General features: G+C 56.6%; 2 protein-coding genes across 8 annotated transcripts in view; one reads left to right on the forward strand and one right to left on the reverse strand.

The window, feature by feature from the left end:
• UCK1 (uridine-cytidine kinase 1) overlaps positions 1–17283 on the forward strand; it is a 212146-nt gene that overhangs the window by 45882 nt on the left and 148981 nt on the right. The gene's annotated exons all lie outside the window — the stretch shown is intronic.
• PRRC2B (proline rich coiled-coil 2B) overlaps positions 1–17283 on the reverse strand; it is a 70489-nt gene that overhangs the window by 30193 nt on the left and 23013 nt on the right. For all 7 annotated transcript variants that reach the window (XM_056108840.1, XM_056108837.1, XM_056108835.1 and 4 more), the window contains exons 2-9: positions 13369–13538; positions 12584–12761; positions 9817–9919; positions 7944–8016; positions 5997–6140; positions 4015–4256; positions 3456–3577; positions 2860–3002 (exon numbers count right to left, since the gene is read on the reverse strand). In XM_056108840.1, coding sequence (XP_055964815.1) covers positions 2860–3002; positions 3456–3577; positions 4015–4256; positions 5997–6140; positions 7944–8016; positions 9817–9919; positions 12584–12761; positions 13369–13483 — 1120 coding nt within the window. In that variant the 5' untranslated portion in view covers positions 13484–13538. The remainder of the gene's footprint in view (positions 1–2859; positions 3003–3455; positions 3578–4014; positions 4257–5996; positions 6141–7943; positions 8017–9816; positions 9920–12583; positions 12762–13368; positions 13539–17283) is intronic.

Raw genomic sequence — 17283 nt, forward strand, 5'->3', positions numbered from 1 at the left:
ACCCAACACCCCCCATCACTGCGGGACATACACACAGGGGACAACACCCAGGCTGACCATATCCTGGGCACAAAGCAAATATCACAAGATCAAAGGATTTATCAAAACAATGGAGTTGAAAATAACAGAAGTATGTGTCCAGCAATAATGAAGGCAAGTCAGAAATCTGAAAGTCCCAACAATTAAGATGCGCGAAACAATGAAATAGAAAACAAACCGCAAGAGAGACAAATGTTGGCTCTCCGTGCAGGTGAACAGAAATGAGCAAACCTCTGTCAGAAGCAAAAAAAGAAAGTAATGACTAACTACCAGTTTCACAGATGTGAAGAAGGCTCACTACAGACCCCAAAACATCCAGAGGACAATGAGGGTCACATACGCAAGCCCACAAAACTAACAGATTTTTTTTTTTGCCATGCCAGGGATTGAACCCAGATCTCATACACTTTTAGCCATATCTCCAGCCAAAGCACATCAAATTTACTGTCAAAAATGTCTCTCTCCACAAAGGAAATTCCAGTGCCAAACTGCTTTGAAAGAACAAACATCAATCTTACTGAAATGCTTTTAGGAATTAGAGAAGGAATGTTTTCCAACTCATCAAATGAGCCCAGTATAACCTGATACGAAACCTCAAAAGATATTAACAGAAAATTTACAGACATGTTCATCATAATCACAGATGCTAAAGGACATTAATAGCCCACTGAACTGGAGCAGTTAGAAAGGTAAAGGTTTATCCAAGAATGCAAATTCACGTCTGGAAAAAAAAATCTTCAGGATCAGAAAGACGGCACAAGGCTTAAAAATTAAAAGCACTTGCTGTTCTCATGACTCCGATTCAACCCTTGCGCCACAAATGGTCTAAAGCTCTGCCAGGGGAGCCAGAGTGATAGGACAGCAGGAGGGGTATTTGCCTGGTCCATGGACAACGGGAGTTCGATTTCCGGCATCCCATAGGATCCCGAGTACCACCATGAGTGTTGCCTGAGCGCAGATCGAGGAGTGACCCCTGAGCACTGCTGGGTGTGGCCCCCAAACAAACTAAAATCCCCAAATACCAGGTACTTTCCACCCACTTCATGTAGGGGCTCTGATGTCCCTCTTGAATCAGGGATGCAGAAACTGAACATACTTCAACTCTGTGAAGGCCACACAGGGGCAGGAAGGGCAGGGGAGCTGCAAGGTGGTGGGGAGCTTGTGGGATCCCAGCTCAATCCTGAGCACTGAGCAGAGAACAGCCCCGTACACAACTGGGTATGACCCCACCCCCACCCCCACCCCCACCCCTGCTCTGGCTGCAAGAGTCAAAGCTAAGGGGCCTTTTGGGAGAGGAACCCACACAGCAGAACCCAAACCAGCCTTCTGTGAGCCCTCACAAGAGGGAAACAAAGGAAGTCATCCAGAATCAGAGAAGGGAACCAACACAGGTGATCGAAGAGACAGAGGCCGATCCATGGAGGGAACAGCGAGCCCCACCAGCACTGGGCACACCCCCGCAGGATACCGTCAGAGGAGACAAACCCTGCTCCTGCCTGACACCTGACATGAGCTGAATGTGAGTCAGAGACCCCAGAATATTTGAGAAAATGATAAAAGACAAAGAAGCAGTTTTACCACCAAGGGGAAGACAAGAAATTTCAGATGGAACACAGAAATAAAAAACATAAAATGCAGGCTCATGAGTTTGAACCAAACATCATCAGAAATAAAAGCTTATCAAAACCCAACACCGAAAAAGTGACAACAGGAAGAAACACTTATGAAATACATGCAGCAAATGGGTTGCTTCCTACCACCCAATTAAAAACAAAACAGGAGCCGGAGCCATGTCACAGCGGGGAGTATTTGCCTGGCACGTGGCTGACATGGGTTCCATCTCCGGAACCCCATATGGGTCCCCAAGTCCGCCAGGCATGATCCCTGAGCACAGAGTAAGCCCTGAGCACAGTCCATGTGGCCCCCTCCCCCCATCAAAAAAATTAGGCATCTCAAGCGCCAGAGAGCAAGCAGCAGGCAGAGAGGCGCTGAGCATTAGTCATCGGCAGAAGGCACACAGGAGCACCGAGCTCCACCCACACCCACCAACAACGGCTAAAATTAAAAAACGAGCATGAGAACGTGGCCCTTCTCACACAACCCTCAGGCAACAGAGCGAACGGCACAGGTGCAGGAAAAAGACTGGGGTGGCTGCTCCAGAGCACAGCCACTCGGCACCCACAGAGGAGGGAGTGACAGTGCCCGGCGGAAGCTCCGTGCTGGCAGATCAGGGCAGCTCAGCACTGAAGAGAGCCCCTCAGAGGAGGGACGCGTGTGCTGGCCAGCCCACCTGCTGCTGTCCCTCTCAGGCAAAGCGAGTGCACAGTGTGCTCAGGGTCAACTAGGCTGCAGAGAGGCTGGGCACTTCCTGGAGGGGCGATGGGGAGTTCTCCATTTCAAGGGCATGGGACACAGGTGTCCCTTCCCAGGGGCCGAGGCCCGGCACCTCACGGTCCCTGGAGGACTCCCGGGAGTGACCCCCAAGCACTGAGCTGGGGATGGACGGCTCCTGCGTACCACTGGGTGTGGCCCAGATGCCTCCCAGAACCCAACCCAACACTGCGTCCAAAGAAGGTGAGCGCTTTTTACCTCCTCAGAGCCAAGGCCCAGCGGGAAGGCAGCGCTCGCTGCAGCTGGGGAGTTTTCCTTGAGAAAATGTGCTCCGGAAAGCCCTAATGTCAAGACCAGACAGGCAGACCGCAAACCAGGCAGAGGGGCGCCCTGCTGCCAGTATCAAGGACACAGCAGGCTGAGGGTCTCCCGGCTTGCACATCGCTCCCTGGTCAGCCCTGCGCACCCCAGAACCAGGGTCTCACCCACCTGCCCAGCCGTCATCGGCATCCGTGTCCAGGTCGTCGAGGCCCTTCAGGTTCTCGGCGTTGATGATGGTGGGCCGGGGTGCGCGCTCTACCAGCTGCCGCAGTGGGCGCACCGGCCGGGTCAGCCCCGGTCGGCCTTCCTTCCTGGGGGGCACACAGAGGGGCCAGGCTCAGTGCCAGACACGGGCAGGGGCAGATCCCAGCACTGTTCCAGAACCAGGTCCCCAGCACCGGCCCAGCTGTGCCACCTGTGCTTTGGGGTTTCTGTCTGATGGAGCTTAGAGACACTCTCTGTGCACGGTGGTCACTCCCAGCAGACCGAGGTACCCCGCAGTGTCCAGTATTGAACCTGAATCTCCGACTGAGCGAGCGCTCTAAGGGCTCGACTGTCCCTTTTTACAGTGACCCAACCATGCGGGGTTCCTCCTCTGCAGGGGTGTGTGCTCAGTGCCAGGCCCCAGGCGTAGTCATAAGGATCACCTGGGCCAGGACTAGCCCGCCCGGCCCAGCCCGCCCGGGAGGGGGCTCTGGCTGCTGTGCTCTCCACAGCCTGCAGCTCATTCTGCACTGCGTGCGCCCGGGAAGCAGGGGCCTTACCCATCTTGGTCATTCATCTGGAACTGCCTAAAAGGAACACGGGGTTCAAGGCGGAGTTGAGGAAGGGGGAAAGATCCTCGTTCCACTGTACCCTGGTTCTCTGATGGCTGTGGCGAGCACATCTGAAACACAGCATCAATGAACAAGGTTTTCTGGCAATGGGTCATCTTGAAGTACCAGTCACATTAGAATTTGTTTCCGAAGTGGAAAAAAAAAGTTAAAGTCTTGGGGTTCCCACAATTAACCCTGCCACCAAATCCCCCACTTTTTTCCTGCTGTCAGTGAGAAAATACGAGAATACTGGGCACTCATGTCAGGGGCGGGGGGACTTGGGGGCTGCCTGCCTCTCCTTTTCCTAAAGAATAAGGATAAATAATAGCCATATCACGGGGAAGAAAATTAGGGGTGCTTAATATTTGAAGAGGGGGAGAGAAAATGCAAAATTCACAGGCCCCTACACACGAGGGTATCAGGGCCAGGAGGGAGACCCCATGGTGAGCACTCAACCCTGGAGCAGGCCGGGCTGGACATGACAGAAATGCACACTCTGGAGACTTACAAAGGCAGGAAGCATGTCATGGTATGTAGGTGGGTGGTACACATTCCCCGTGAACAGTGAAGCCCCTCTGCGGACAGGCTGAGCCGGGCGGAGAGAGGGGTCCTTAGAACCGCTGGTGCATGCCGAGGAGGGGGCTCCGTCTCCCGCACTCGCGTTCCTGATGCCCAGCTCAGTGGGGGAGGCGCTCAGAGACGTGGCAGAGACTATGTTTCGCCCACCGCCCTCCCTCCAGCTTGTCACATCTGGAAATTGAAAGGGGCAAAAGGGGAGAGGAAAGAGGGGTAGGGGAGGAATCGCATGAGGTTCTGAAGGTCAAGGGACTCCCTCACTCACCAAAAACAGAAAACAATACGAGAAGTGAAGGGGCCAGGGCTAATCAAGGCTGCGAGCGAGGGACAGGGCCGGGGCAGGGAGTGTGGGCCTGCTGGAGGCTCGGGGCTGGGAGAGGAGGAACAAGGCCCTGGTGTAGGTGGGGCAGCAAGGTACAGTCTCCATGGGCTCACAAGATCCGGTTCCTGAGAGATCCAGAGGCCCCCTGGAAACAGCTGGGACCATCCCATCGGGTAGCAATGAGTAGCTCTCACAGTCAGCACTTGTACTCTGCACCCAGGGTGCATTCCTGGGGGGTCCACACGGAGAGTAGACCCTGCTGCTCTCAGAGCAGTGGGGCTGGGGAAACCAGTCCACATGCCTCTGCCAATTATTGGCCAACACAAAATGAGGGACACTGGACCCCTCTCATACTCTGGGTTAAGACACTGAAACCAGGCGGTCCCGGCTCATCCCCAAAGAAAAAGGGACCCCACAGAGGAGCTACAAAATCAAGCTTTTACACAATATAACTCAGTCCCCTCTGCATGGTCTCTGGTCGCCCAGCCTAGGGACCCCCCTGGGCCTTTTCCTGTCTTCTCAAATGAGATGGAGCTGACTTCTAAAGCCGAGTTCCTACAGGTCTGCTAGGAAACCTCACCCTGGTCGCAGCTCTATGGTTCTTGGTCTGGAGGGCACAAAAGCAGCCACAGTGGCTATAAGGACATGCGTGTGGCTACTGGGAATGCACCTGCAGCTAGCAGGAACGGGTGTGTGCATGCAGAGTCCACGAGTACCTTCACTGCTGGGACAGCAGCCCTGGCTTTGGTCCCCTCCAGGGACCCATTAAGGCAGGGAAGGGACCCCTTTCTATTTCAAGACCGATTCAAGTTGGCACCAAAATGTATGTGCCAAGTGAGAATCCCTGAGTGGGGCAAGAGGCGGATATCTCATCTTTAAACTCACCTCACCCGTTGTTTGCTTTTGGTTTTGATTTTGGGGTCACAGCTAGCAGCACTCAACACTGACTCCCAACTCTGAGCTCAGGGATCATTCCAGACAGTGGGGGAATGGCGGTGGGGGTCCAGGAATCAGCTCCCAGCCCTCACCTGATTCTCAGCCCACCAGGCCCACCAACAAAAACCAGCTCCACCAAGTACTGCTGCATGGTCCTGCTGACCATAGGCTCACTGTCCGGCCTGACCATTAAAGGCCATGGCTCAAGGTGAGACTGTGGAGAGGTGCCTGTGGCTCTGTCCCCAGCCCTCACTGAGTGCAGGATCCCCGCAGTCCCAGCACCAGGGTGTCAGCACCCAATCAAGGGAGCAAGCCCAGACACCTCCACACAGAGAGTGGGAACAGAGTCTCCTTTGGCTAGGAGGGTTAGGAATCGGGCTTCAAAGCTCCCAGTGAGCAGCCCTGCTCTATCATTATCAGTCCATCCATCCATCCTGCCTGACTCCCTGGATGCAGCGAAGCCACTGTGAGGAAGGCTGGGCGGGCACAGAGAGGCAGGGGTGACTCCTCTCCAGCGGGACTCACAGCAGATGAGAGATCAGGGCGGGGCACTGACTGGCCCGCAGTGCTGGGTGTCTGAACAGCAAGCAGCCTGCTCTAGCAGAAGGACAGGGCCACTCTGCTGGCGGGGACCCGGACGGGCCGAGCGCACTTACTCTGCGGGCGGAGGCTTGGTCCTGGCCCATACGACGGATCGAAGACGCCCTTTTCTTTGCCAGCCTTGTCCTGCCCGCCAGCTGCTTTCAGCGTCGGAAATTCCTCGGGAGAGAAGGATAACAGTCGGCTTGAGCCCCTTAAACCTGCCGAGAAAATAGAAAACCATGAATACAATAGGCAGGACCTGTGCTGGCAGAGAGACCCCAGGCGCTGAGGGGCGCATCTTGGCCTCCAGAGCTGCCCAGGGACTCAGGAAGAGCAGGACTCCGATACGAGGAGGCTGAGAGCTCCTGCTGCTGGAGGGGCAGAGCAAAGGGCTGCCCTGCCCACGTGGAGGTCACGCCTCCAGGGTCCCTCTGGCTTCTGTGCTGTCCCCCACTCAGGAAGCCCACTCCCCACACTTCTTCCAGTGCCCCTTTGCTCCTGTAATCTGGGCAAGAGTCCTTCCCAGCATGATCCTTCGTGGCCCTGTCTCTGACTGCGCTCCCGCAGCTCAGGAGCCAGCAGCTGCCGTCTGATGCGTGGGCAACACTCAGTCGCGCATTCTCAGGGCCAGCACGGGAGCAGGAGCCCCACACTCTGACCAGGAACACTGCCAGTGCCCGGCAGGAAGGACCCAAGCCTCACGCCCAGCCCTCGGTTTCCGGGGTTCCCGTCGCTGTGCTCTGATGGGGGCTCCGACCCTCAGGTCCAGGGTCACTGACCAAGCGCTGCTCCTGTTCCTGTTTGTGCCCCGCCTCCCCGCCCCCCACCGACATCCTCAAAGAAAACGCTCATGGGGCCTGCTTAGATCCCGGGCACCTGGTTCTCCGTGTCCCCGCTGCCAACACTGCCAAGTCGAGCTGAGGGCGGCCCAGGTGAGCCCCGGAAACAGTGGCACCCAGCTGGGCTGGCTGGGAAGCACGAGGCGGGTTGGCCCCGAGGGAGTCTTTCCAACAAGAGAGGGCGGGGCTCTCGCAGCAGCCTCCCCCTCGCCCACACCGCCTCCTTCCCAGCGTTGTTTCTATTTGGCTTCTGGACGGGGAGGCCACACCCAACAGTGCTCCTGGTGCTGCTGGGATTGAACCCTGGCCTCCTGCCCCTTCAAGATGGATTTGATGCCTTCACAATACTTGGAGATATGCACTGTCTTCGCCTGATTCTCTGGACAAATGGCAACATACGTTGCACTATTTTAGCCCCTTAAGAATACATCTCGGGGGGGCTGGAAGATGACCCAAAGGGTCAGAGGCCCTGCTCGCTTCCTGGCACCACCAGGGTGGCTCTTGTTTCCCCAGCACTGCTGGCCCCAACGGAACCAGGCAGTCTTGCTGGGAATGGCCCCTAGGCACCTGCAGGGCCACTGGGAGGTTATCCCTGCCCCCAGGCTAACACAGATCCCAGAAACCTAGCCAGAATAGTATCAAGATGCCCTTTTACATCATAAACTGAGCATTTTGTTCCAGAACCATAACTGGGGCGAGAAAGAAGATTCTTGGCAGGGGTAAGGCCACTTGGCTATTTGGAAAACGTCACTTGTGGTGTCTGAAATATAACCAGACAGGCCAAGATGAGCAGCATGTGGCTGCCCACCATGGACCAGGGCCTGACCATATATTTTGTGGGTCCCACATGGCCCTTGGGCCAGACATTCGCACACTCCCTTAAGGGCTAGAGTGCATGCAGAGACTGACAATGCCAGGCACTGCCTGGTCCCGGGCAGCAGCAGAGCCCCCATAGGAGTTCATGGAGGAAAACATGGAGGCAAGACCCCTGCATCGAAACGTGCACCTGAGGCCCTGCACCAGAGAGGAAGGATGGGCCAGCACCCAGCTGAGCAGCAGTGACCCAGTGTGCCCCTCCAAGTATCCTCGGCAACCCAGAGAGTCTCCGTCCCCACAGCATGCCCAGCCCCGAGCTTTAGGCTGACATGCAAGGGGCACCACTGCCCGTACCCCCACACTTACCACCTTCGTGTCCTGCTGGCTTTCCATTCAGCTGTGCCCATGACTTTGGTCCACCTGGCACTGAATTTGTACTCTGAAAGGACAAGCACAGGAGGGGGCTCCATCACTGAGGGTGCCAGATCTGTGAGAACGAGCAACAGGCACCTGCCCCCTGCCCCCTCGTTCAGCTCCCAGCCCAAGGCTGGTACCCCAGAGCCCCTGCCAGCTGCAGCCCAGGAGGGAGGATAGCCAGGCACGCAGCTCAACGTCACACTGCCCGGGGCTCCAGAATAACAGCACTGCTTGGTCTGGCTCTGGAGACAGAGACCACACCCTGATTCAGAACATCTGAGAAATCGTGCCAGCGTCACCTGAAGAAGCAGCACCATCACCACGTGGCCCCAGCACTCCTCCACGTGCACACTTCTCCTGTTCTGAGGAGGTCCTCTCCCCTCCCAGGGGTGACAAGGTCCAGCAAAAAAGACAGAGCCAGGATTGTCCCCACATTCATTGCCTCTGTCCAAAACCTTTGCTGCCAGCCCTGACCACTGAGCTCCTGTGTCTCCCCACAGCAATACCCTGCAGCTTCAGGGCCATCCTGCAGAGGCCAGGTGAGTCGGTCACTCCCTCCAGCCGCCCCGCAGAGACTAGGTTAGACAGTCACTTCCTTCAGCCACCCTGGAGAGGCCAGGTTAGATGGTCACTTCCTCTAGCCACCTGCCGCCACATGTGGAAGCCTGTTTGGCCTTTATCTGGTCTCTGGTTTCTTTCTCTTCATTTCCCCGAGTGCTGGGCAAGGCTGGCCTATGAGAGGCGGCCTGAAGCTTCAGGGCCATCCTGCAGAGGCCAGGGGAGTAGGTCACTCCCTCCAGCTGCCCTGCAGAGACCAGGTTAGACCAGTAGAGACCAGGTCTTTGTCTCTATACGAAGACCACCTGAGGGAGCTATTGCTCCCCTCAGCCTGCCCTCCCCCAGGCGCTGGACTGGAGAGAATGAGAACAGGATGGGCAGCACACAAAGGGAGACTAATACTTGGCCAGCTTCTGCCACTCCACATCAGAAAGCAGAGGAGGCCACCTGCACTGGGTGCCACACAGGGCCTTGGGTGGGCTTCTAGCCCAGCTGCACTTTGCTGCACCCGGGGTTCAATCTAGCCCTGGCACTGCAGGGTCCCGGACACCACTGGAAGCAGTCAGGCCCCAAGTACCGCAGTTGTGGCCCCAAAGTCTCACTTCGTTTCAAGAAGCCAGACACAAGTGCAGCTCTTGTGCTCCACTGGTCAGGGCCCGGGGCAGCAGGCAGGAGCTGTGAGCATGGCATTCTCTCTGCCTTAACTCCCCAAAGCTCGGCTGGAGGGCGAGTCACAAACTGTCCCCACAGACAGGGAGGCCAAGGTGCAGGTGAATACAAAGCACTGCATCTGGTGCTGTAAAGAAAGCCTTCCTTCTTTTTTTTTTTTTTTTTTTTGGTATGTGGTTTATACCTAGGGGTGCTCAGGGCTTACTCCTGGATCAGTGCTCAGTGGTCACTTCTGGCAGTCACTCGGGAACTATAGGTAGCATCAAGGCTCAAACCCAGGGTGCCTGGCAGCCCTGCCTGCTGTAACATCTCTCAGTCCCATTCTAATCACATCATCAAATACAGCACAGAGGGTGTTCTCAGAGCTGTGGCCAAGTATGGCTCCCAGGGAGGGCGGCCCACTGACAGCAGAGATGGCCAAGGAGGGACACATTCCCCAGCAGCCTCCATCTTCTGTGGCTCTCCTGGACACCAAGTTCCACGGAGCACACACAGGGTCATAGGCTTGAGCAAGCTCACTGCAAGGCAGTGAGACCAGGACTTGGAAGCACCTCCCCAGGCCCACCAGCCCAGGGCTGCCCATGTGTGCGCCTACCTCCTGACTGGTCGACTGCGTCGGCTTCTGTAAACTGGAGACAGATTTCTGCAAAGCCGGCTGCGGCAGCGACTCCGGCGGCTGAGAGGCCGTCACACTGGAACTGGGAACAGGCAAGACACAGGCATCAGCGGCACACCCACACATTCCTGAGTCTGCTCATACAGGGGACCACGGCCCCAGAGCCAGCACTGTCCGGGCAAGGAGAAGATTCCATCCCTCCCTAGGGGCGTTGGTGGGAGCATAGCACCGGGGATAACACCAGGGCATATGCTGGACATACCATGTACACACAGACACAGAGAGACAGACACACACAGTGATCCCAGGGCAGAAACTAAAGAACCCACCATCTGCATCTATTCACACAGGACAGGCCTCCATGGTGCAGCACAGCCACAGCACCAACCCAGCGCCACATCTTCAAAAGAACATGATGACTCTGAACCTTCCCAGGTAGACTGACTGAGAACTCTGGGGCCTGCTCAGAATGGGGGCAGCTGGATCCCCCTTCCGCCTGAAGGCAGAGCAGCCCGCAACCACACCTGACACCCTCTGACATAGAAATGTCAGCTCCACAACTGAGCGACATCCAGCTGCCGAGCCACCGAAGTGTCCAGCTTGTGGATACCTCAAACTTTCCCAGTGCTGTCAGCCCAGCAGGACCACAGCAAATCAGATGGGAAAGTCACACAGAAGCCCACCGAGCTCAGAGCCCAAACAATAACGAAGACGCTCAACTAGCACTAACCAGCAAGGTAGACCCTCAGGTAATGACTTCAGTAACACCACTGAGATACAATTACCACAAATTGACTACTATTGATCTAAGATTTGATGATTCCATTTTCCTTTGTGTTATAACAAACCATATGAAAAATCTAGTTGTGCCTGCAAGGGGGCAGTCTGGGGTACTGGGTGGGAAACTGGGGACATCAGTGGATGGAAGGAAGGTGACACGGATGTTGGGATTGGTGTTGGAATATTGAAGGCCTGAAACTACTATATTATGAACAACTTGGTAAATCACAGGGCTATAATTAACAATTTTTAAAAAAGACAGGCCAGATCTCCCCCTCATCTGAAATAGAAAGCCCTTCAAACAACCAAGTGACAGGGAGCACACCAGTGGGAACTTGGGGTCACTGCGAGACACGGGCTGCACCCTGAAGCCCCTGACCTATAGCTCAAAGCCACGAGGGGCTACTTGGAAACCCATGTGTCCTCCTACCTCTCAGGCCTGTGAAAAGCCTGTGTGTAGGTTCCTGGCCTCGGCATGGCTGCTCTCATGCAAGCCATCTGCCATGGCCTCTCTCCCCAGAGAATCACCTGGCAAGTACTCCCCGACACTGCAAGGCTCGACTCGTATTCCATTTTGGTCAGACGCACTAAGAAACCTTTTACTGCTGCCAAATTTCCTGTGACCCCCACACTCAGCACCGTGACCCCATCTAAGAGGTGGGGAAGGTGTGGGATTCTCTGTCAGAACCCCTCCCTGCACCCAGGCCAACCCAAATCAGTGCCCAGAACTCTCCCGGTCATGGATCAAACCTCAACGAGCACCATCGATACTCCCTAACTGATGCCACAACCAAGGTCTCCAGAGGGTGCCCTGGCTGCTTCTGACACCTCTGGTCCACTGCTGCTGGGCAGGCTGTGAGCTACTTGGCCGGGGTCCAGCCAACAACACCAGGCACTCTGCTGTAGGCTGAAACCCAGTTTGACACGTTTCCCAGCCTCCACGCAGCTCGGCACACTACAACAGCAGCCTCCAGGCCACACTCTTGCGTTCCCCACACCTGAGCACTGCACCTGTGGCAGTGCCCCCGACACCATACCTTGTGGGAGGGTGTGGCCCAGGGCCTCTGCCTGGAGCTCAGGGAGTCTCCTGGGAGTGGTCTCTGCTGGAAGGGGAGGGAGGGGGGCGGGGCGGTACCTTTGGGCACAGCTCCCCTGGGTGCACAGACACTGCTCTATAGTGTCCGGCGTCTGCATCTGGACAGAACAGCAGCAAGTGCTGTTCTTCCACACATGTGCTCCTGCCCTTACCAGCCTCCTGCACAAGCCCTGGAGCTACATCCCAGTCCTTTCACAGAAGCAAAACAGCTCTCCGGACTCCAAGCTCCCGGACGGAAATCACACATCCGACCATTAGATCCCTGCAGCCACTCTCAGCAACTGACTGGGAGACGCTGTGGCTGGCCCAGACAACCAGGGTGGGTCCTTCCGTGACCCTGTGACCCTGACTGCACGGAGGGACCCGGCTATCAGGGAAGCTGTGCTGCTGTCTCCAGTGGAGGAGGAACTGAGCTCCAGTGTCATTAGCTAGAGCTCAAGGGACAGGGAAAAAGGGCCAGATGGGCTCTGTGCAAGTAAAGCGGCCCTCCTTGAGGCCTTCTGGAAAGACTTCTGGTTCGGCTCCCCGACCCTCTGGCCTGGCTGACACCGACAGGCGGGTGCTAGGTCTCTGCACCAGGCCACCACACAGCAGGCACGAGACGCTGTGTCTTGAATGAACAAGTGCCCAGCAGACCTTAGGCCTCTGCCGCAGTAAGCAGGGTGCTGAGGCAAAGGCCCCTGTGTGGGGTGCTCTGGGCCCAGGGATGGAGTTCTTGAGCCCCAGCTTGGACCACACTGCTGCTCCTGGAGCCCCTGACCAGTCATGGGGTGAGGCGGCCCTCCCTGATGAGGCCCGTGGAGCAGAGACACCGGGTAGAGGGGCGGGCGCACCCAGGGAGCCCCCAGGAGCCCACCGCCCTACACTCACCTCTTTGGGTCTTGCTGATCCTGCTTGTTTGCCCATCCCGTTCCGTCCTTGGGTACTATCACGATGTTGGGGTCGTTTCCTTTGTTCTCAGACTTCAAGCTTGGCAGGTTCGCAGGCGGTGGCATCCGCCGGGCTGTGGCGACTTTCCCAAGACTCTGTAAGCCATGTCGAGGAATGACTGCACAAGAGAGGCGGAGAGGCAGTGCCCACGTGAGAGAGGCAGGAGCTGCTCACGCAGCAACATCCCAGTCCTCAGTGTAACAAAGAGGACCCCAAGACAAGGGCTGCCGAGAGCCCACAGAGCTTCACTACCAGCTGGGTTGCAAGCCCAGGGAGTCTGCAGTAAGATGGAGCGGGGCAGCCCACAAACCTCCAACCTGAGGGCTGGAGTGATGGCACGGGAGGAGGGCATTTGCCAGGGTTCAATCCCTGGCAGTCCTGAGCACCACCAGGAGTGATTCATGAGTGCAGAGCCAGGAGCAAACCCTGAGCACCACCAGGTGCGGTGCAAAACCCAAAACCAAATACAAACAAAAACAAAACCCCATCCCACATGCTCCCCGTTACCACCGACCATGCAGCTCTGGCCTCGGTATACAGGAACAACTTATGCCTGGAGCCACAGCAAGCGCAGAACATTAAAACTTGCCCATCTGCTCCAGCAGTTTCCCCATGAGGGTGCAGAGTAGAGAACTCATGAAACCCCAAAAGAAATGTTCATGTAAATTGAGTTCCAGCCCAACATCCCCCAGGCACCCCCCATCCCCTGCCCTGTCCTTCCTTACCTGAGGATCTGATCGCGTCTACTGATTTTCCTTTATACTTATCAAACAGGCTGAGCGTCGAATACTTGCTTTTCCCATCCTTGCCCTTGGTTATTTGCCCCAAACGATCGGACATCGCGATGAAATGTCATCTAGTAAGGAAATTTTTCTTGGCACCGCTCCCGATCTGCCTTAGAAATAAGAAAAAGAAAAACACATAAACCACCAATGCCCTGCCCTGGTGGACTGAGCCCCTCAGGGCCTGGGGCACCCTGGCCTCTGCCCCCAGGACACCTCTGTTCACAGCCTGAGCATTCTCGAGGGCACCACCATGCTCCGGGGACTTTCCCCGAAGGAACCAGCCCCAGCCCCATGGAAATGTAAACCTGCGAGCTCTCACCAGCCCAGCAAGGGAGGTCACATGGGACAGGCACCACTGAGCAGGGAGGGTGAGTCATCAAGGGCCACACAACCCACTCCGAGGCAAGCCCTCAGGGCAATGGGCCATGCAGCTGGGCACACGCACGTACCCAGGGCCCGGGGGCGGGCGGTCAGGTATGATCACGGAACAAGAGCCTCCAGACAGGACAGGCAATGGTCGGGGGGCAGCTCCAGGGACTGAGGATCTCATGTGCCCACATACAGCAACAGAACTCCAGAGATAACCAGAAAGCAGGGCCTTCCCTCTGCCACACGGCGACTGTCCACAGACACCAACAGTACATGGACTCACGGCATCAGGGCCTGAGCCTACATTCAATTTGGCTGCATGCTCTGAACGTGGCGGTGAAGAGCCGACCTCAAGGCTATGGTACCCACAACACTGAGGAATGGCCAGAGCGGCTACAATGCTGGAGCAACCCAGGCAAAGGCCTCTCACCTACTCCAAAGCACACAGGCCACAGGAACCCTGGCGAAGCACTCTGCACCCAAGAGATATTTTAAAGCAGGAATATTCTGTATACCCCAGACTATAAGGTACAGGAGGCCAAAATCAATTAAGTACTGGGACCCAAAATAGTCTATGAGAGGCATCAGATGAGACCAAGTTGAAGCTAGGGAGATGTTCCTTCCCTTGACCCCCCCCCCACCCCCAAGCTCAGGGGCACAAAGGTTGCCAGCAGGAAACACGGGTCACCCATAAGCAGCTGGGCAAGATGGACAGTTACAGGAATGACCCTTTCTCCAGATGCTTGCAGTTCCCATGGCAGAAAACCTTCCCCCCAAATCAAGAGAATTAAACAAGTGGCTGCTCACCCCCCCTTAGGGCCTCCCCCACCTGGGCCAGGAGCAGAAATCAGCCAAGAGTAGGATGGGCCCAAGCCACAAGACACTTGTTTTTTGGTTTTGGTGTTTAAACCACACCAGCGGTGCTCAAGGTTTACTCCTCACTCTACACTAACAAATTACTGCTGGCAGTACTCAGGGACCCTATGGGTTGCCAAGAATTGAACCCAGGTCAGCAGTGAGCAAGGCAAGTGCCCTCCCCGCTGTCCTATCTCTTCAGCCCACCAAAAAGTCACTGGGACTCAGATGCCCAAGGGCTCCCTGGCAAGTCCTTTTATCTGGGATCTCTTTCTAGCCACCAGCATTCTCCTCCAGGCTGAATGAGCCTCAAGAATAAGGAATGGGGCTGGACAATAGGATAGTGGGGAAGGCATTTGCCTTGCACACGGCTCACCCAGGTTCAATCCCTGGCACACCATATGGTCCCCCACGCACTGCCAGGAGTAATTCCTGAGTGCACAGCCAGGAGTAAGACCTGAGCATTGCTGAGCCAGGCCCCCAAACAAACAAAAACCAAACAAACAAAGAACAGGGACTAGGCCCTGTCTATTTGACATGGATGCGCACAGACACATTCCTATGGTTTGTTAATTTCAACTTCTGGGCCAAACATGGTGGTGCTCAACAGCTATCCCTGGCTGCTTGGGGAGATCACTCCCGGCAGTGGCTGGGTGACCATGAGGTGCTGGGGATCAAACCCAGGCCTACAGCATGAAACCCTCGTGCTCCATCCCTGCCTGTGGGCCACCTCATCAGCCCTTTCTCTCAAGGGCTCTCCTAGCACTGCTGGGGCCCAGGACTAGCCCTGGTATTCTGGGAAGAGGGGGTGGGCATACATGGGCCACGTCTCCCGGCCCCAGGGTTCTGGTCAGACCTGCATTCGGACAATGAAAATTTAGAAAACTACCAAGCGAAATCCACTTGAAATTCTCCATGGCGGCATCTGAATCCGGGTTGGGAGGCGGCTCAGGGGGTTAGGGACTTGTCTTGCCCACAGTGGACTCCTGGCTCAATCCCTACACCCCATACAGAGCACCACCAGGGGTCACTCCTGAGCACGCAGCCAAGAACAGCCTGCCCCACCCCCACCTCTGAGTGTGGCCCAAAACAAAAAGAACACCAGGATGGGACCCAGACTACCGTGCCCCCCACAAACCCACAATAAACAAGGTCCCTGAGACACCACACAGTGACAGTGACAGCCGCCACTGTCTCAAGGACACTCCGAGATTACAAATCTGCAGCACTGCCTGGCTTGTCCAGACAGATTGGCCTGGGGTCAGCAGCATTTACCAGGAGAGACTGCACAGGCGTGGTGGGGGCTGACACCAATCCCTGTAACAGTGCAGCGCCTGAGCATCAAAGATGCACACAGCTGCCACGCTGGCTTCCAGAGACCTCCCCATGGCAAAGGGGTGATTCAAAGGGGTGAAAAAACTGTGACTCAATCAGGGTCGAGACAAGCCGGATGCTCTTGGCAGACCCATTGCAAAACACCAGGGGTCCTGAGAAGACGCGTGGGCAGGGACTCGTGTGACAGGAGCCCAGAGAGGAAAGCTGCCCCTGGCAGATGGCTGGGGCCTGAGCAGAGGACAGCGGGCAGCCTTGCTCCAGCCTGCAGTTCCATGGAGCCCTCACAAGCCAGCCTGGAAGACCCAGCACAGACGTCTGGCCCCAGACCAGAAGAGGCGGTCTGTGCTTGATGCTCTGTGGCAGCAGGGGACGCAGGGACTTAAGGGGAGGCGGCTAGAGGCAGGAGTGTGGCCCTGCACAGGGAGGCGCTGATCTGGGCCCAGCACCGCCGGGAGCAACCCCAGCGCGCACAGCCAGGGGAGTCCCTGAGCTCCCTCAGACCAACAGAATGAAAACAAAAGGGCTTTGACTGCTGCGGCTGCATCGGGAAAGATCTGTTTCTCCAGAGAGACAGACACACAGTCTGCACAGGTCCTCCTGAGACTGACCAGTGCCCCGCCCCCACTCCCAGGAAGCTCTGGGTGACCTGAAAGTGACCACACCCAACTCCTGGCACAGGAAGGCCATGGACAAACATCAGCCAGAGTTGTGGCAGAGAGGGCAGCTCACCTTCCCTCGGTGCGTAACCCATATCCTTCCCACCGAGCCGAGCCCCTGCGCGCAGGTGAGAGGCGTTCAAACACTACGAGCAGGGACGCTGGACAGACGAGGCCAGGCCAGTGCCAACCCTCCGTGCTGCTGCTGAGGCACTGCTCAGCCCCTTCTCAACCACAAGGCACACCTGCACGCAGATGACTGGCCTCTGGGGCCACCGTGCCCCCGCACAGCGCGAGACCAAGGCCAGGTGTGTCGAGTAGCGGCTGGCTCTCTGCCACACTCAGTGCCAACACCACACACGAACCAACCAGCAGCTCACGTGGAAGTGGCGTCTCGTCAACACACCCAGGGACCTGGGGTGCGGCCAGACAAGACTGCCCTGGAAACAGCCCGGGGTGAGGGGGCCTCCACTCCCTGCTGTCTCCCCAGCAACCCTGACCTAGAGGAGCTTGCCCAATGTGCCTCAGTGGCCATGTACACACCTCACATAGAAGTTCCCGAGTCCTACCCCCAGCCTGGGAAAAAGAGGAAATGCATTATGAGGCCGGAGAGATTGTTCAGCACGCAGGGCACATGCCT

The sequence above is a fragment of the Sorex fumeus genome, unplaced genomic scaffold (genome assembly GCF_029834395.1).
Source record: "Sorex fumeus unplaced genomic scaffold, SorFum_2.1 ptg000233l, whole genome shotgun sequence".
NCBI lineage: Eukaryota > Metazoa > Chordata > Mammalia > Eulipotyphla > Soricidae > Sorex > Sorex fumeus.